Genomic DNA, 21,674 nt, shown 5'->3' with positions numbered 1-21,674 from the left:
TGGTATGTGTTATAATGTCTGTGGGATGGTGTATGTAAAAGATCCCTTGCTACTAATGAAAAAATGTAGTAGGTGTCCTCCCTAACACTATATGTCAAAATTACCAAATATTTGGCATCCAATAGACGAAGATTAATTAATCAATGTGCACTAGTGGTGTCGTTAAACAAAACAAACAAATATATAGTCAGACATAGTATATGGTTAGGGCCGTTTTCTATATTCGCGGTTGTTGGTGCGGCATATTTTAAAAGGACTGACCCGAGTTTATTACTGACTAATAGATATTACAATTGCATATTAAATACATTTTTCTGCATAAATTATCAGTGCTTGTATATTAAATGAATGTGCTGATCGTTCCACGGTTTGTTTTGTTTAACGACACCACTAGAGCACATTGATTAATCAATCATCGGCTGTTGGATGTCAAACATATAGAAATTCTGACTCGTAGTCATCAGAGGAAACCCGCTACATCTTTCCTAATGCAGCAAGGAAGGGATCTTTTATATACACTTCTCACAGATAGGATAGCACATACCACGGCCTTTGATATACCAGTCGTGGTGCACTGGCTGGAACTAGAAATAGCCCCATGGGTCCACCGACGGGGATCGATCCCACACTGACCGCGCATCAAACGAGCGCTTTAATACTTGTACTAGGTCAAATTTATCTATATTCAAAAAAAATAATTATTAAAAAAATCGTACGTACGACATTATTGAGAGACCAAATCACTTTTGGGCTATTTACAACATTATGACGGGTAAAAACAACAAACCCACATTGAATACACAGACTGATATTCTAAACAAGAAACTATATTTAGTGCGGGGGGGGGGGGGGGGGCGTATCACAGTTGTAAAGCGCTCGCTTGATGCGCAGTCGGTTTGGACTATTTCTCGTTCCAGCAAGTGCACCACGACTGGTGTATCAAAGGCCGTGGTATGTTGTCCTGCATGTGGGATGGTGCATATAAAAGATCCCTTGCTACTAATGGGAAAATGTAGCGGGTTTCCTCTCTAAGACTATATTTCAAAATTACCAAATGCTTGACATCCAATAGCCAATAATTATATAAAACTATAATCAATGTGCTCTAATGGTGTCGTTAAAAGAAACAAACTTTATATTTAGTACCGGGGGTATGTAATTTAAGTTGTTAAACTTTTATTAGTGGCATGGCAGCAGACTCAGGGCTATCTCTTTGATACACAAGTGGACCTTTGGCGGGAAGTTTCTTCAACACTCTGTGTTGGAGCCGTTATTTGGATTTGAAGGCAGCATCCCCAAGTTTCAATGACGATCTCGTGTAATTACTGTACCACGGAAGGCTGGATCTCTTTAACTCAGTAACTTTAGATCTGGTCAGGTTACGCTGCTAGACAGATCGACTCCCCGACATCTTCATTAGCCGCCGGTATCAGTCTACTTTTATGTTTCATCCCGGTGATGTATTATTACGCGACGCAACAGGTGAACATTCCAAAACATCAATGTATGTAGCTTTCTGCTCGCTCCGTGATCTATAGATCAAAATGTGGTTGAGACAGTATGTATAGGGTGGGAGAGGGAGGAAGGGGAAGGGATAGGAGGAAATAAAAATAAACAAACGTTCTTGTGCCTAGGATGGCAAGGGCAGAACTAAAGGGTAGTGCCTGCCCCCATGAAGATTTAAGTGTCCCCCTTTTACAATTTTCATTTCACGGATGCCAAAGTTTTATTGGATCTTGGATGCCCTTTTCAGGTTTATGTTTATGTGCCCTTTTACGCTAGATCACCTCCCTAAAATACTTCCTGGGTTCTCCCTTGAATGGACGTGCTACAGTCTTCAGTGGATATGGCCACATTAATTATTAATTGTTTCTCTCCTGTTACTGGATATAGTGCATTAGTTAGAGCGCTCGTCTGAGGTGCTTGCGTCAGAGCATCGAACCACCTCAGTGGAACCATTGTCTGACTGTTTTTTCCCGTTCTAACCAGTGCATCACGACCATAATGTCGCAATCACTACAGACAATATTAAATAAGATACATTTTATTGCAGGTATACATTCAACATCTGTATCCGGGGCAGGGTGCATATAAAAGATTCCTTGCTACTAATGGAAAAATGTAGTAGATTTTCACTCTAAGACTATATGTCAAAATTACCAAATGTTTGACATTCAATAGCTGATGATTAATAAATCAATGTGCTCTAGTGGTGTCGTTAAACAAAACAAACAATCCATATCTGGAACAGCATGCTTACAATAACCTTATTGGACACGTGAAAATAGCAATACACTTATCATCATTGATATTGCAACTTTTTGATGTTATTTTGTGCACTCTGTTCCCATGTAGAATGTTTAAATGCAATAAATTGTATCTTGTGTCTTGTATCAACATGATGACTTTTAAAACTGTAACCTCTGTTTATCTTTAACACGTGAATTTAAATTCTGATTTACAAACCAGTTATTCCCCCTTTACGTCACAAACACACTACTACTGTACGGCCTGCCTATTCCTCTTTAAGTATTAATTATTACTGGATATCTTCAACGACTGTTTAAATGTCTGTAAAGTCAGGAATGCCCCTTTAAGAGTCATGAGTATCATTACTTAATGAACCCACACCCCTACACCCAGCACATATACCTTCAACAACAACACCATTTATTTATTTATTACCGTTCCTGGGCCTCGTTCCACGAAGCGATCTTAGCCCTAAGATCAACTTAAGTGCATAGGGTAGCTATGCGCCTACGGTAATCTTAGGACTAAGATCGCTTCGTGGAACGGGGCCCTGAAATGTAGTTGTGTTCAGTTTTGTTAGAAATACTAAGGCGAAGACTGATGTAGTGTATTATATCTATTTAAAGAAATGTACGGGATTCCTTTGTTATCACCGTAGACGATTTTTATCTCCATACGTTTATTCGGATCACTGTGAGGTCTGCACGCCCAGCGGTTTGGTTGACCCGTGGCACTACTTTCAGTGACCTGGCTACCGTTACGTGTCAAACCAATCGGATAAGAGGTATCTTTAGAATTCTTGCGCCGCAGGAGGTCATCTGTTAATAGTAAATTTCCTACTTAATTAGCATAGCAGAAGGTATTTGTGGCGTTCGGTTATGGTTTTCGGCTTTTCTCGGAATTTATACGTAGTCTGTTCAATTTATGACACAGTTTATTTTGTGAATATTTCGGTTGTTTCGTTATCAACGGCAGTACAGTTACCCCCATAATCAGCCATTTAGTTTTAAAGCTGCAGTCTCTAACACAGTTTGATTATTTAACTTAAAGGAACTATCCTCAGTTTGCGATCATTTTAACACATTTTCAAATAATAAAAATCTAACATATAACATGTACGGAAAAAATCAGGACCCAGTCAGCATAGGTGTCACGGGGATTCTACAATATCCGTAACTGGATGAAACACGGTTATCAAAATATCTCTCCTAACTGTATATCTATTAGATCTCTCTGTAACGGGCGGTTAAACCCTAGTATGGCTCGTCTAGGTATGATCAGAGATACGATCTTATATAAAGTATATATTATTATAGCACGTTTAGTTCACTAGAAAACACAACAAAAACACAATACACTTTGGAATCTGTATTAACCTACGCTGACAAATGTACTGCCGCAGTAGTTAATTAATAACAACAAATAATAACAACCCAGAACTGATCACTTAATTAGTTAATCTCTAGGTGTCTAGTTTACACAATGTGCTGATCACTTCACCGTGACACAACACCCACACGTGTGATAATTGAGAAACGCTAACACACACACGTGTAATAATGGAGAAACGCTTCCAGGGGAACTTAATTAATAAAGGAATTACAACACTATTCCTAACTGGTTAATTTTTAATTAACCCTAACTACTCATTCAATAACCTTGTAATACAGAATTAATACTGGTACCTATCACAATAAAGACAATAACCTACAGTTTACCTAGGTACTCTAGGATGACTGGCTAAACTTTATATTACCAAATACTCGTATAATGTTAGAACAATAAGTCTACGATTTACTTCGTCAGATGACCGAAGACACTGTCTAAAGAATATTGGTATAATACAGTATTAAAATATTTAAAGTCACATCAATCACATCAAGGTTATACAACAGAGCAGAAATAATATATTTACCAAAGTCCGGACGGACAACGTTCCCCCGGGATACCTTCCTATGGTTCTCCTCGATATCTCTAAACCCTAGCTATTTATTCAAAACTCTCAGAGACAGCGAATATCGCCTGGGGGTACAACGCGGTACCACACCTATCATCTGATATTCCACCTCTTCCAGAGTCGGTATATTTTTCTCTGATCGTCAGACTGGCTGTCGCCATCGTCGCCAAATCACGGTTGTAAAAACCGCACTCGCGGAGGTATTATGTAACTACTCGCCACATGGCCTCCGCACCTGGCTGGGTGTGTATTAGAAAGTACAGCTCGAGGACCGTCGCGCATAAGTATTACGTAACAAGTTGCCCACCTGGGCTAAGTGCAATGAAACTGCACACGGCCCTCTAGCACAATTAATATCGCCACAGGCGAAAACAAAATTAAGAGCATGTTCCGTCACAATAGGTGTTATTTGCAAGTTGGTTTTCCAATATAATGAATAGATTGTAGTAGTGACATACATGTATATGTATATAAAACTATAGTCATTAATTGTTTGTTGATATTGCAACTTTTTGATGTTATTTTGTGCACTCGGTTCCCATGTGGAATGTTTAAATGCAATACATTTTATCTTTATCTTATCTTTTATAGATCAAAAAAATGTATTTAATATTTAATTTTTGTTATTAAAAATAGTGTTAGTCGAAAGCTTGTTTTAATGGCTACAAACTATGGACAGTCCCTTTAAAACAGACAGTCCAAATTATTTTGTTTCCGTATGTATTACATTATTTTGAATCATATTTGTATATAGATTTATTTTACGCAGAAATTCAGCTGTTTTTTTTGTTTTTGTCTTCTTACCATTTTAAATATCGATTGCAAAACAATTCCTCATAATATTATGCAGTCGTTTAAGGCCTGTGTGTATTGAATAAATTTCCAAGTTTCAAGTGACAGTCCATTCTTTTATATCCTTTAAATACAGTCGTTAATCAAGCTCATGTATACTGACTAGCAAAAGAAACGCGAGAAATTAAAGATCAATGGAAATAATTACCGATATCAGATTCTCAAAACATTATTAATTACAACAAAAACATCCTTATTTTAAACGGTTGAGACATTAAATTAACTAAATTGAGTAATGTATTGTTTTTAACAAATTCAAATGTATGTAACTAGAAGGTATGAATTGGTATTGATATAATATTTAAAAATTATAACTCAGCAATTGTACACAATTCCATTATGATTCTGGATCTTCTGGATCGATTTTTTTGTGGTATATAAATATATATTAACACGTCGCGAAGATTCATTTTGCGGCAGACTTTCTTGAATGATCTCTGTGACATTAACTCAGTTACAAAACATTTCAGGAGATTCTTCGGCGGTGTCGTGGTTAAGCCATCGGACGTAAGGCTGGTAGGTACAGGGTTCGCAGCCCGGTACCGGCTCCCACCCAGAGCGAGTTTTAACGACTCATTGGGTAGGCGTAAGGCCACTACACCCTCTTCTCTCTCACAATTAACCCACTATCCTGGACAGACAGCCCAGATTAATGAGGTGTGTACCCAGGAGAGCGTACTTGAACCTTAAATGGATATAAGCACGAAAACAAGTTGAAATGAAATGTCGTATCAAAGTTAATGTTTGTTTTGTTTCACGACATTGATTAATTAATTATCGGCTATTGGATGTCAAATACTTGCTAATTACCAGTTTTAACGGATCATTTAGGGGATTTTAAGACCACTACACCGACTTCTCTCTCACTAATCACTTACACCCATGTTCTGGACAAACCATTGAGGTGTGTGCCCAGGGCAACGTGATTGGACCATAACTGGATATAGAGCACCATGATGCAGTTAAAATGAAAGATACGTGTAATTACAATTAATCAAGTTGATCACTGTGGATCGTAAAAAGAGAGGAAACAAATTTATCAAAAAAAACATTCTCTAGCTTGTATTGATAACCGTTACTTTTCAGAGGTACGACGGTTTTAAAAAATATGAAAAACTTATTTCGTTGTATTAGAAACACCAGAATGACTAGAAACACTTCGGATGTACAAAAATGGACAGTGTAAACAACAACAACAACAAAAACAAAATAATCAAAGTAATATCTGATCTCAGTTATTAGAACCAGCTATAATATTTAAAAACTAAGGCCTGTCAAAGTCAATCAAAAGTAATAGCGAACTTCCAGCCATCGAACCACCTCACGGCCATATCAAATACGTATTGCATGCCTATGTAGAGTCGGTGGGCCCATTGGGCTATTTCTCGTTCCAGCCAGTGCACCTCGACTGGTATATCAAACGCCGTGGTATGTGCTATCCTGTCTGTGGGATGGTGCATATAAAAGATTCCCTTGTTGCTAATCGAAAAGAGTAGTTCATGAAGTGGCGACAGCGGGTTTCCTCTCTCAATATCTGTGTGGTCCTTAATCTTATGTCCGACGCCATATAACCCTAAATAAAATGTGTTGAGTGCGTCGTTAATACATTTCCTTCTGCCTAAGTAAAATATAACTGCCCAAGGTAATATAACACTCAATAGCCGATGTGTATTTTTGTGCTGGGGTGTCGTTAAGCATTCATTCATTCATTCATTCATTCATTCATTCATGCCTAAGGTGATATGATCACCGAAATTAAGATAGGTATAAACATAATCAGGGGTCGAAATACTACCGTTCCGATCGGGTTTTGCCGGTCAATATATAATAAAAAAGAAGTAAAGTTTGTTTTATTTAACGACGCCACTAGAGCACATTGATTTTTTTATCTTATCATCGGCTATTGGACGTCAAACATATGATTACCGGCCTCGGTGGCGTCGTGGTTAGGGTTTCCTCTAAAAATAGTGTCAGAATGACCATATATTTGACGTCCAATAGCCGATGATAAGATAAAAAAAAAATCAATGTGCTCTAGTGGCGTCGTTAAATAAAACAAACTTTACCTTTTTTTTCAAACATATGATCATTCTGACACTGTTTTTTTTTAGAGGAAACCCGCTGACGCCACATAGGTTACTCTTTTACGACAGGCAGCAAGGGATCTTTTATTTGCGCTTCCCACAGGCAGGATAGCACAAACCATGACCTTTGTTGAACCAGTTATGGATCACTGGTCGGTACAAGTGGTTTGCACCTATCCATTGAGCCTTGAGGAGCACTCACTCAGGGTTTGAAGTCGGTATCTGGATTAAAAATCCCATGCCTCGACTGGGATCCGAACCCAGCACGTACCAGCCTGTAGACCCATTGCCTAACCACGACGCCACTGAGGCCGGTATATTATATAATAACCACGTCTTTTAAAATAGTTTGATTCAATCATGTTTGGTCCGGTAAATTTTGATTCGGCCGGAACAATTTGTAGATAACTGGATACTTCATGGGCTACTGTTTTCGATTGGCAGCAAGGGATCTTTTATATGCACTACTCCATAGACAGGATAGCACATGCCACGGCCTTTGATGGAGCGAGAAATAGCACAATGGGCCCACTGACGGCGATCGATCCCAAACCGACCGCGCATGAAGCGAGCGCTTTACCACTGGGCCTACGTCCCAACCTTACTTGAGATTACTTCACAACAAAATTCATTTCTCAACAAGTTGGTTAATGTAACAGAAATATGTGAAATCACTTAACAGCAAGACTCGTGTGGGGCAAAAAAGGAAATGAAGAAGAAGAAAAAAAAGCCATAAAAACGAAAAGAAGCGACGGGAGTATAGATTTTCACAGGTATAAATTTAGCCGGATCTACAATGTGATCGGATTAACAGCTTGAAGTGGTTTATTGGAAAACACCATTTAGTGCTGAGCTCTTGACGCTGACATCTGTTTCACACCGAATTGCATGTACTGGCAAACGTAATATTTTCCGACTGGCGATAATGATCTGCCAAAAGGCTGCTAATGTAAACGCCGACCGGAATAGCGACAATACTATTACACTATAACAACATTCTCCGAACAGTAAGAGTTTTTTTCTCGGTTGTATTTTCGTCAGAATCAACAAGTTATTATTTACTTCAACAACTAACAGGAACATTTCGTCTGTTGGGGGAGTCAGAAGTGCGCCGTTTCTGGAATAATAAAAAGAAAAACCTATAAAAACGAAGTTTAGGGTCACTGCGTGAAAATATAAATTGTTTATATCGAAAACATTGGGAGCATGTATGCTGTTTGTGTAACAACGGTGTGAACACAATACATTATATATATAAAAAAAAAAAAAATTCAAACGGAAGGAAGGAAATGTTTCATTTAACGACGCCACTCAACACATTTTATTTACCGTTATATGGCGTCAGACATATGGTTTAGGACCACACAGATATTGAAAGAGGAAACCCGCTGTCGCCACTTCATTGGTTCCGCTTTTTGATTAGCAGCAAGGAATTTTTTATATGCACCATTCCACAGACATGATAGTACATACCACGGCCTTTGTTATACCAGTCATGGAGCACTGACTGGAACGAGAAATAGCCCAGTGTAACTCCAAACGGATTAAGGTGTAATATCCTGCACATTTACAATGTAAAAATAGTCGGCCATGCAACAAAGAGCGTCTTTTACCAAATTCCGTGGAACCGCCAGTGCATGTTCAATTTTGCACGAATAAAACACTCGCGCAAATTCAGTGGTTAAGAGAGAGTCTTTGATTTTATAAGCAGTTGGGGCGGGACGTAGCCCAGTGGTAGAACGCTCGCTTTATTCGCGCTCGGTGTTGGGATCGATCCCCGTCGGTGGGCCCATCACAGGGCTATCTCTCGTTGCACCACGACTGGTATATCAAAGGCTGTGGTACGTGTTATCCTGTCTGTGGGATAGTGCATATAAATGATCCCTAGCTACTAATGGAAAAATGAAGCAGGTTTCATCTCTAAGATTATATGTCAAAATTACCAAATATTTGACATCCAATAGCTGGTGATTAATAAATCAATGTGTTCTAGTTGTGTCGTTAAACAAAACAATTTTTAAATAAACTTTATAAGCAAAGTAAAGTTTGTTTTATTTAATGACGCCACTAGAGCACATTGATTTTTTTATCTTATCATCGGCTATTAGACGTCAAACATATGGTCATTCTGACACTGGGTTTTTTTTTTTTTTTTAGAGGAAACCCGCTGTCGCCACATAGGCTACTCTTTTACGACATTATTTGCGCTTCCCACAGGCAGGATAGCACAAACCATGGCCTTTGTTGAACCACTTAGGGATCACTGGTCGGTGCAAGTGGTTTACACCTACCCATTGATCCTTGCGGAGCACTCACTCAGGGTTTGGAGTCGGTATCTGGATTAAAAATCCCATGCCTCGACTGGGATCCGAACCCAGTACCTACCAGCCTATAGACCGATGGCCTAACCACGACGCCACCGAGGCCGGAAACTTTATAAGCAGTCATAATAGTCCTTCCCCCTCTTCTCCCTCAAGTGTCGAACAAGACTGACTTTCAATCTCATATTTTAATGGCTTTCACAATACAACTCAAACCTTTTTCAGTTGTATTTGTTCAGACGAATGTTTTGGCTGGTCTTCTTATAAAATACACGTAATATCATATGCCATATGCAATTAATTTTACTTAATAGGTGACAAAACCAGGAGAGATTCCAGTTGGGATCTTAAGGTCTCATACTCCATTTGATACTAGTGTATTTTTGTTTTATTGCATTTGCAATATCTCACTTTGTCATGTAATGACACATTTCTGGAGAGAGATACGTACCTCGAAAACTAGGGTATGTTGCTTTAAAATACTTTGTGTTTTAGGTTTGTGGAGGTAGTATTATTGCTTTGGGGTTGGGGTTTTTTTGTTGTTGTTTTTTTCTTCCTGTTGTATCCTTCAGATATCCATAGACATCGAAATCGAGGTTTGGGAGGGGGGAGTAGGTGGATAGGGGTCAACACCCTCCCCCCAAGCTCCGTGAAAAGGAAAGCGCATTAATTATTGCTGCTGGAATCGTCCGACGCCTATGATAACTTAATTAGTTTTTGGTTTTGTTTATCAGATTGACTATGACTACATGGGGGACGCCCCTTCCGGTCCAGGCAGCGTGACTGATATGTGTCCACCTGTACCTGAAGTGCTGCCACCTGGTAGCTGCCACGTGAAGGTGTGTAACTCTGACAGGGAGTGTGAGCGCCAGTCAAGGAAGTGCTGTTACAATGGCTGTACCTATACCTGTCTACCCGAAGTTGGCACCCCAGCATGTAAGGTGGTTTCTTTAATATAGTCAGTTACAGTATCTAGCCAAACATAATTACACTGAGACATATTTTCTTAAATTTCCTCTCAGTCCAGCCAGTGCACCACGACTGATATATTAAAGGCCGCGGTATGTGCTATCATTTCTGTGGGACGGTGCATATCACGTTTTACTTGAATGTCCGTTATATGTAAATATTAGATTAGAAGCACTCGCTTACTGTACATTACTTTTAAATTTTGATCACTGCACCGACATCCAAAAAGTGTGTTTTATCTTGTCGTGTCCCGATATATGTATTTTATCTGCCAAAACCTGCTATTTTATTCTTAAACATAGAAAATCCCTTTTATACACTGAAATGATTCGTGTATATATCTTATTGTTTTATTTGTGCTGCAATTGTTTTAGCTGTGTATTTGTTTCTTTTTTTGTCTTCTTTAGATGTTTTTATTCAATAGTCTCTCGTAACTCAGTATAGAGTGGCTCATTACAATTTTATTACTTTTATTGATTGTGTGTATATGTTGTATTTTTATTTTGTTGTAATGAGGTGAGACATTAATAAACTATCTGTCTGTCTGTCTGTCTGTCTATCAAAAGATCTCTTGCTACTATTAGAAAAATGTAGCGAGTTTCCACTCTAAGACGATATGTCAAACATACCAAGTGTTTGACATCCAATATCCGATGATCTATAAATAAATGCGTTCTAGTGGTGTCGTTAAACAAAACAAACTTTAATATAGTCAGTTGCAGTATCTAGCAAAAAAATAATTACACTCCAGACACATTTTCTTAAATTGTCTAGTAAGTTAGCAAACTTGTGCCCAATTCTTTTGAATTTTTTAATGCAGTAAAATGTTTTCATCACGAAGACGCAAAATCAATTTGTCCGTAATCTGTGTCCGTCTAATGTATACATAATCCGCAATGCGTAATCCATAATACGCATTTAGTAATGCGTAATCCGCAATTAGTAATCCGTAATCCGAAATGCGTAATCCGTAATCCGCATTTAGTCATCCGCCATGCGTAATCCGTAACAGTCACTTTCTATGCAGATAGGTTGAATAGATTGCATTTATGTGTCTTTGTTCGGGTGCGCGTATGTGTCTGCGTAATCGGTCAATCTATGCATTATGAATTAGGCGCAAATTCCATTTATACGCAATTCGTATGCGTACGGATAACGGACATATGGAATTTGCGTCTAATGCTGCGATTAAAACTTTTCAGGCTATTTAGTTCATTTTCTTCTTTCATTTGTTTTCCAAGTATGTTGCATACTTTTATTTCTGTTAATTATGGGCGTTTTCATTAATGTCGACCGTGATTCGTGCGTATTATTTTCAATATACCCATATGACTTAGGGGCCGTCCATAATTTTCAACATTTTCACGAGCGTACAAACCGTACGCGGGGGGGGGGGGGGGGGGGGGGGGGGGGGGGGGTTACGGGGCCAGCGTACATTTAAAAAAAAAAAAAAAAAATGTCCATAAACATTTTTCATTTTGGGATGTACACTCTTTAGGGGGGGGGGGGGGGGTGTCAAAAGCGTACGGTTTTTACGCTCGTGAAAATGTTGAAAATTATGGACGGTCCCTTATTGTGATTGGGTTTAAAAAAAAATATATTTCCTTAATTTAAATGAACGAATGTGATTGGAGCTTACTGTTTCGCTTCTTTGTATTGCAGATTTTGATTGGTTGAAACAGCCAACAAGTCGACTAAGTTCAGGTAATTAATAACAGTTTACGAACGACTTTGGTGGTGTCGTGGTTAAGCTATCGGACTTAAGCCTGGTAGGTATTAGGTTCGTATCCTGATACTTTCTCCTACCTAGAGCCAATTTTAACGTGTCACTGGGGGAGGTGTAAGGTCACTACTCCAACTTCTCTGTCGCTAAGATGGGAGAGGAACCGACGACCCGTCCAGCACTCAAATATTCAAGTGCCCCCTTTTTTCTTTTATTATTATTATTAGTTTTTTTTTCTTTTGACGAGTTTAACATTTAACACAGAGACAAAGACTTTTTTTGTATTTTGGACATTACAAACATGGATGATGATGAGATGAATGGTGAAGCCGCAGTATTTCCATTTTGGTATGGGACTACTTGACAGGTCCGTGCTCCACGCTTGCTGTCAGTTGAGCTATCTCGGTATCACCCGAGCCCGGGGTACACGGAACCTGCAGTGCATACCGGGTAATCATCCCCCCATGTGGGGTCATACACTCGGGAGACACACCCATAATCGTGAAGTGGGTAAATTTACCATTGAACCTAGCGGTGCACTCGCTCTGGGTTGGAGCCGGTACTAGCATGAAAAATCCTCCATTGCCTCAGGTGGGATACGAACCCAGTACCTACCTGCCAGAAGTCCGATGGCATAACCACTACACTACCGAGGCTGGTCCTTTTGACGAGTTAGTTCAGGTACCGTTTTCACGTTAGGGGCGGAACGTAGCCCAGAGGTAAAGCGCTCGCTTGATGTGCGGTCCGTCTGGGATCGATCACCGTCAGGGGGCCCATTGGGCTATTTCTCGTTCCAGCCAGTGCACCACGACTGGCATATCAAAAAGGCTGTGGTATGTGCTATTTTGTCTGTGGGATGGTGCATATAAAAGATGCCTTGCTGCTAATGGAAAAAATGTAGCGGGTTTTCTGTCTAAGACAATATGTCAGAATTACCAAATGTTTGACATGCAATAGCCGATGATAAATAAATCAATGTGCTCTAGTGGTGTCGTTTAACTTTTCCTCGTTGGTTTTCTCCCCGCAAAACGTTACCTGAATCCGCCCCTGCTGGTCAGACAGCCCAGATGGTTAAGGTGTGTGTCCAGAACAGCGTGCTTGTTTCCTAATTGGGTGTACATCTACCAGGTGCGTAGTTCGAATCTATTCATTGCTATTAAGCTTAAACTCATTAAACATTGTGCTGAAGTGCTGTTTGACAAAGGTTCCTTGCGTTTTTATTTTAGCTAGGTTATTGTTCAGCTGATAATCTTAGATTATATATGTTTGAATTTAATCCAACTTGATAAATGAACGCTGGGTGTTGGTGGGTTTTTTGTGTGTTTTTTGTTGTTGTTTTTAAATGCAATCTGGAAAATAAACTACGGTAAATGACACTCAAGAGAGATAACTTTGACACGAAGTCCATCCGAAGTACGTAGAAACGTTTTCTCCCCTACATAATGTTTGGTGTGTTTTTGTTGAGGTTTTTTAATTGTTATTGTTGTTGGTGGGCTTTTTTGTCCAATATAGGTTGTTAAAATGAATTAACAAAGTATCTTTTATTTCCTTTTCCTTTTTTTTTTAAAGGAAGATCATGGCTCCTGAACGGACCAGAGTTCGTGAATGAACGTAAGTAGTCATAGGCGTCGGAAGGTGCAGGAACTGGGGTGGGTGGGTGGGGGGGGGGGGGGGGGGGGGGGGTGTTAATTTATATTTCTTTCAATGGGTGGGAGGTGCCTCACTCCAACCCTCCACTGCTTCGACACCTATCACGTGGTTCTTTTTATTCTGGAGATAAATAATTAGTTAACAAACTAACACTTTTAGCGCTAAAACGAAATAAAGTATCCGATCTTGTTGCCAAGGAGAACACATTCCCAGCTAACGCCGCTCGTTTAAAGATTGAACTCAATTAATTATATTATCTTTAACGTCTGCACATCAAGTGTGCTTCTTATCGTCCTAATGTCAGTGATAACCAACCTCTTATTATATTTTTGTTAATTCGTATGACACAGATTATTTTTGGGAGGTAAACTACAATTTTAACTACTATAAACAGTGGGGTAACCAGAAAAACTTTGGGTATATGCTGATACTGTAAACAAAAACATAAAATTAATAGTTAAAATGTTCGATTATGGAAACACATACTGGAATGTATCTTTAATTCCTAGGTGGGTTTTTTCTTCTTTTATACAGGCATTTGTATCTCTGTGTCTTTGTACGTCTCTTTCTGGCTAATCCACACCCCATGTCTCTACGTCTTCTCTCCGGTTTCTTTCATTTCATTTCAACTTATTTTCGTGCTATCTTGGGCACACACCTCAGCTATCTGGGTTGTCTGTACAAGACAGTGGGTTAGTTGTCAGTTGGTAAATGAGAGAGAAGAGGATGTAGTGGCCATACACCTACCCACTGAGCCCTTAACAACTCGCTCTGGGTTGGAGCCGGTACCGGGCTGCGAACCCTGTACCTACCAGCCTGTAGTCCGATGGCTTAACCACGACGCCACCGAGGCCGGTCGGTTTCTTTCTTTGTTTTTCTATTTTTATTGTTCGTTTCTTTGTTTCTCGCTCTCCTTCTTTGTCCCCCCCCCCCCTCTCTCTCTCTCTCTCTCTCTCTCTCTCTCTCTCTCTCTCTCTCTCTCTCTCTCTCTCTCTCTCTCTCTCTCTCTCTGTGTGTGTGTGTGTATGTGTGTCTCCCTGTGTATGTCACACAGGAGCCAGAACAAGCAATAACATTTTTCAAAAATACCTATAGTCCTTTCGATAGGTCAACGCCTTTTTTCATAATAACTATTTATTTCAGAGCCGATTGTTTTCTAAATTGGACACAAAAATAGGGTGGGTTTTTTTGTTATTTCAAAACACTTTTACTTTTCTTCTTACGTCAAATCAAACTGAAATTATTTTCAACCCCCCCCCCCCCCCCCCCCCCCCAAAAAAAAAAAATTGTAGGAGGATGGGACGGACTATAGTGAAATATTTTAATACTTAATTTCCCACTGACCTTGTTTTCGCTCTGTTCATAAACATTACTCTTTTTTCCAACAGTGGAATCGTGCAGCACGTCCCCCGTGGAAGAGGACGAGGATCCCCTCCTGTGTCCCCATGGTTACGTCTGTAACATCGAGGACCCTGGCAGTCCAGACAAAGGGATACCAAACAGCGGTCATTGCGTCAAAGAGGCAGACGATTCCCAACCGGAAGAAGGTAATGAGCGCGCGAATAATCAATCAGTCAATCAATCAATCAATCAATCAATCAATTTTATTGGCCGTAGCTGTCATTCAGCCATTGTCTAAAACTTACAGATACAATGCGTGATCATTTTATGCAACATTAGACACAATAAATGATTAGTACATTAACAATATTATAAATAATTAAAAAAAAAATCATGTTACTTCCGCCAGTACATTTTGTCTGGTTTTAAGTAAGGATTATACATTCAACTAAATACTGGGGCGTAGCCAGAGAGGAAACAACGGACAGGCAAACTCATACCTGTAAAATAAATATCAGTGTCATGGGAAAAAATAAAATAAATCTACGCCATTGGAATATGCCCATAAAATATTACAATTAAATAAAGTAATTTAATAGCAAAAAAGCACCAAGCAACAAAACAAAACAAAACAAAACAGCCCAAAACCCCCAAACAAACAAACAAACAAAACTAAATATGCCCATAAAATATTACAATTAAATAAAGTAATTTAATAGCGAAAAAACCCCTCGAACGAACAAAAAACAACATAAACAAACAAAATAAACAACAAAACAAACATAAACAACAAGAATTATTTGTTGATTAAATTGTTTTAAATATTGTGATAAAATGTACACAGTTAAATATGAATGTACTTCTACAATGCTACATAAATCTATTTCTTTGGGGTTTTTTTTTTCATAAACAATATATATTTGGTCTCACGTTTATTACTAGAGTTACAGAAGGACAACACCCCATCTGAAGAAATGGATCCGCCGGAACCTTCCCTCCACTGCACACTGGATGAGATGGGGGTGCTTGTCATGGAGGGAGCAGACATCAAGATGGAAGGGAAGACATGGTTAGTTGTTTTTCTTTAACATATACAAATTAAGGTTGCACTATACCAAATAACATCCGCCTGGATCAAAGTTCGAAATGCACCTAACTTTTAATAGAGCAGTTAATACTGCCAATCATTCCATCAGTGATAAATGAAACAGTGTTTGTTGTCAAATTTGTTTTTGTTTAATCTGGGCAATACATTTTTGCGATTTTTGTTTTATTAATAACAGTTGAAAGTGCACTCATCGTTTAGTAACACAATCAATATTATCAGTCATGCCATTGGCGATAAATGGGACAGTGTTTGAAACATAAAAAAAATATTTTATCGGTGAAATAAATATTCCAAATTTTATTTCAATCCATCCTTGTTATTGATTTTTAGTACAAAAACTATTCCCAACTATAGATGTTTGACATCATCTATTAGAGCAGTTGCACAGTTGACCACATGGTGTAGGGTTGCTAGGCAACGAACGCATTGGCCGACTTTAAATGACCTTTCAGTGATTAAATAAGGTGCTGGGGTGTCGTTAAATAGATATTCCATTTCTGTGATTGCAGCCGATGTATAGAAGGATCTCTTTGGTGTGATACGTCGTAAGAAGAGAGACTTATTCAGAACATATATGGTAAATATAGTGAGTGAGAGAGAGAGAGAGAGAGAGAGAGAGAGAGAGAGAGAGAGAGAGAGAGAGAGAGAGAGAGAGAGAGAGAGAGACTGAGAGAGAGAGAGAGAGAGACAGACAGACAGACAGACAGACAGACAGACAGAGAGACGCACAGAGAGACACACACACACACAGACACAGAGAGAGGGAGGGAAACAGACAGACAGAGACAAAGAGAGAGACACGGAGAGAGACAGACATACAGACACACACACACACAGAGAGAGAGAGAGAGAGAGAGAGAGAGAGAGAGAGAGAGAGAGAGAGAGAGAGAGAGAGAGAGAGGCAAGCGGAATGAGAGACAATATTGGCCAATCATTACATCATGTTTAAACGTGTCATTCAATATTATTCAAAAATTTATTGGGCATTTGATTTATTGATTTATTCATTCATTTATTTGGTTATTTGTTTTATTTATTCATCTGCTCATTCATTAATTTATTCACTTATGCATTCACTCGTTCATTTGTTATTTATTTATTTTTAGGTGATAATTTACATTCCTTTGTAATGAAATCGACGACGATGACGATACTGATGACGTAGCAGATGTAACTTCCAGTTCACGACAGCATCACTGTCTTTGTTATATCAGTATATGTAATTACAATTATTATTATCCCAGAAGTCATTATCCAGAAAGTACTGTGACGGTGATCTGGGTGTAAATAAAGATACTTCACATCACTTCATCTCACAGACTTCATTTCCACTTCACTTCACTTCACTTGACTACTTCACTTTAACTTCATCTTCACTAAATGATGTCATGTTCTATCCTTGACGAATCTTTGTGATGAGAAAGATAAGGAGAGTTAAGGAAACACCTCAGCGCATTTTACACTATGTTACTATTGCTACTTAGAATCCAATATCTGGTTATTTTGACACTGTCGAGAGAAAGAGAGAGAGAAAATAGGTGGAAGAAACTCGCTGTCGCCACAAAGGTCACTCCTATCGATAAAACAGCAAGTGATAGACAGGATAGTATATACCACAGGTTTTCGTGTAGCAGTCGTGAGACACGAGCCTGGTGCTTATAATAGACTCTAATAGAGTCTGAGACTATAACGTCATGGCAACGCCATACAGATTGTATACGTGTGACGTCATTACAGATTGAGTCTGGACTCTAAACGTTTTACAAGCACGGGCCCTGGTTCTGTCTGATAGGAAACGTTTTACAAGCACGGGACCTGGTTCTGTCTGATAGGAAACGTTTTACAAGCACGGGCCCTGGTTCTGTCTGATAGGAAACGTTTTACAAGCACGGGCCCTGGTTCTGTCTGATAGGAAACGTTTTACAAGCACGGGCCCTGGTTCTGTCTGATAGGAAACGTTTTACAAGTGTGGGTCCTGGTTCTGTTCTGATAGGAAACGTATTTACAAGCACGGGCCTTTGTTCTGTCTGATAGGAAAGACGTTTTACAAGCACGGGTCAATAGGTTCAATGTCTACATAGGAAACGTTTTACAAAGCACGGGCCCTGGTTCTGTCTGATAGGAAACGTTTTACAAGCACGGGTCCTGGTTCTGTCTGATAGGAAACGTTTTACAAGCACGGGTCCTGGTTCTGTCTGATAGGAAACGTAAGGATTTGGCTCTTCATCCGTTTGTTTGTTAATTAATACATTTGTGGAGTATTGTTTTGTTCATTAATTAACGTAATTTATGATTTAAAGAGCTTTGACCAAACATATGCAGAAACATGCATGCACGCACACTCGTGTGACAATAGATCAATACATACATACATACATACATACAAACCTATACAATGTATGGATGCCTCAGTAGCTCAGAGCGCATCGTGGTTAGTCTCGCAATTTGCGGGCGATTCAGTGCCACAGGTTCGCGTCCCAGCAACGGCATGGGACAATTTTTGAGGTCAGAAAGGATTTAATTATCCCCTGTGCCAGTGCATTAATATCTATGTATGTAACAGTCAACTTCGACATACATACAATATATAGATATTCATACATCAATACATACAAACCTATACAATGTACATTTAACTGATATTGTAAATATAATATCTTTTAAAAGTCTCTTGTTGTTTAATGTTTGTATGTGTGTTAAGAAAAGACAACAGTTTACTGTTTCACTTATTTGTCAACAGAACACAAAATCTCAAATATTAAAAATAAAAAATCCTTAAAACTAATCATTGTCAAATTGTTTTAAATTTCTTTTACGCATGTCTTTTTATCTCTTTATCTTGATACATGTATCGTCAACTAAGAATATGGTCATCAAAACATTAGTAATGTGTACAGACCTATCTTATCTCATGACACGTGGAAAAACACATCTGGCGTTAAATAGATCAGTGGGTCAATGCGTTATTTATCTTTCATACATTAAAGTCGCATTCACAAGTTTTAAACCGTGAAAAAATTGACACTAAGTTTAGTTAATTTACGAACCTGTAACACGTTTGGGTAAAGTTACAACAGAGTAAAACAAAAGTATGTGACGTTGAAACAGGAAACTGTCCTTAAAAATAGACTGGAACTCGACTTCATAACCGTTACGTCTCAGACGCACGTGCGTTTAAATAATAATAATATGAAAAATTAATTTTGTGGGATTACAAACACCAGGATGACCAAAAACATTTCTGTTTTAGGGATATGGATAATTTAAACACTAAAATATAAGTAATATTTGATTTCAGTGATCAAAAATAGTGAAAAACATGCCTTAGTGTTTAAAAATTAGGATCTGTCACTTTAAGAGCATAAATGCCATCTTGTTGTTTACAATCACTTTGTATGAGGCACTTCAATAAAAAAAAACACGATAAATCTAACCTACTAAAAGAAATCACCTGTAAATAACGGACGCCTAAAGTATATCATTTCACACGTGTGTACCTCTGCTTGAAGACCACTTGTCCATCGCGACAGGTTTTCTAATGATCCATCGGGTAGTTCCATTCATATATTTATAGGATATTAAACGAGTTATGTCCTACGCAATAATGTTCAACTGTCACGAGTTTTACGCACGTACGTACGAACATACATACATACATTGTATATATTACACAAGCATTATTCAATTTCACTTTGTAATCCGAACAATACGTACGTACGGATGTATGTATTAAATAACTGAGTCCACACTCTCACTTTAAACTAGTTTAACTAACTAGTATAACTAAACCAGATTAAAATGTAAGTATGAACTCGATCTTTTCACTATACCGGTATAGTGTATCTAAATCGGTATAGCCATAACACTTCGGTATCGGTATATTGTTTAATTAAACCTGGTATATATAAAACAGGTTTAAATGTAAGTTTGAACGCAAACTGTTTTAGTTAAACTGGTATAAGGCGGAAGTGACAGTGACGTTACAGTCTGAATAAGCAGGAAGTGCGTTGACAACGGCCTAACAGAGATGGGAGATGTCTTGCGCATGTGCGGATAACTACACTTCCGCTTGATACCGGTATAGCTGTTAAACGTGTGAACGCTCGTCTCTTCCAACCAAAACGGCAAAAGTGTTTTAGCTAAACCAGTAGAACTTGTGTCAGCGTGAACACAGCTATAGAAAGTTCTGCTATTGCTAGGTTAAACGTGTACGTGCTCCGGGGTTGCGATGCGTATTGAAACGTGTGTCCTCTATGATTAGCGTTATACACTACAATGCACATGTTTGAAAAGGGCACTTTTATTAAGAAAAGTAAATTGGTGTCTCGCCCAGTTCGCACTCAGTAGTCGTATGAGACGGGGGTGAGGGTTTCGGGAAAAATAAGCTGCCTGAACACTTTTCACCATTTATTTCCATAATGTTTCTCATAATATTAGTCATGTAGAAATGCGTAGTGATTCGTTTGTAACCCTATATAGCTGTAACTGTTTGACAGTAATGTTCTGCAGATTCGGGCGCTTTGTTTAATTCAGGGAAAGTTCGGCCTGCTCCCCCCCCCCCCCTACAAAAAATGGGAGCCCGTAGGCTTACGCCTATTCCCATGAATTATTCTAGGACTTGCAGATCACCAACTAAAGAACATGTTTATATACAACATATAAATTACCTTTTACTATTTACAATTTTGATGCAACTTTTACAAAGCATGCAGACTTTTATGAAGTAAAACACTTCTTTATTTGTACACATTCTCGTTCCTGTTCTGAAAGTTCAGACAGGATTACTTGGTATGTCCTATAATACGAGAACCTCCAAGATACTCTGTACGTGTGTATGTATGTGTGTATTTGTGTATGTATGTGTGTATGTATGTATGTGTGTGTATGTATGTGTGTGTATGTGTGTGTGTGTGTGTGTGTGTCTGAGTCAAAACAAAAACAAAAGACACAGTTTGTTCAACTATTCAAGTGTTAAGGAACTTAACTGACATGTCGGACCTTGCAATACAAGTGTTATTTCAGCGCAGATAATAAATATAAACGCGGGAAATACACGCATTGGTTTTTAACGCCATCTTGATAATTTCGGCAGTTACGGTCCTGCTATTAACAACAACAGTTTTTGTTAAACATAAATGAAATCAAATTCGTGGTTCATAACAGCTTAATCGTAGTAGCCCGTCAAATAACTGAACTTAGCTTTGACTTGGTTAATTCAATGGTCACCAGATTGAGACACCGATCTGGTAGAAAATGGCGATATGGAATGATTTTGAATCCGATGCCACAAAGTTCTGTACATGTACCAAACACGTTTCTTGACAATGAATGCGAAGAATATGAAGAAGCCATGAGAACAGTTGAAAACGGTAAACAGAATCGCCAGAAGGTGAACGGTATAGCAAATGGCCGCAGTGGG

The 21,674-nt window shown here is 38.7% G+C and overlaps 1 protein-coding gene across 1 annotated transcript in view; it reads left to right on the top strand.

The window, feature by feature from the left end:
* The window catches only part of LOC121390464 (WAP four-disulfide core domain protein 1-like), a 23,974-nt gene extending 5,758 nt beyond the window's left edge, over positions 1-18,216 (top strand). The window contains exons 2-8 of the mRNA XM_041522287.1: positions 10,199-10,400; positions 12,096-12,137; positions 13,726-13,767; positions 15,195-15,353; positions 16,090-16,216; positions 16,765-16,832; positions 17,362-18,216. Coding sequence (XP_041378221.1) covers positions 10,199-10,400; positions 12,096-12,137; positions 13,726-13,767; positions 15,195-15,353; positions 16,090-16,216; positions 16,765-16,804 — 612 coding nt within the window. The 3' untranslated portion in view covers positions 16,805-16,832; positions 17,362-18,216. The remainder of the gene's footprint in view (positions 1-10,198; positions 10,401-12,095; positions 12,138-13,725; positions 13,768-15,194; positions 15,354-16,089; positions 16,217-16,764; positions 16,833-17,361) is intronic.
* Positions 18,217-21,674: the final 3,458 nt, after the last annotated feature.

Source organism: Gigantopelta aegis, chromosome 15 (genome assembly GCF_016097555.1).
Source record: "Gigantopelta aegis isolate Gae_Host chromosome 15, Gae_host_genome, whole genome shotgun sequence".
NCBI classification, from domain to species: domain Eukaryota; kingdom Metazoa; phylum Mollusca; class Gastropoda; order Neomphalida; family Peltospiridae; genus Gigantopelta; species Gigantopelta aegis.
This window is presented reverse-complemented; position numbering and strand designations above follow the sequence as displayed.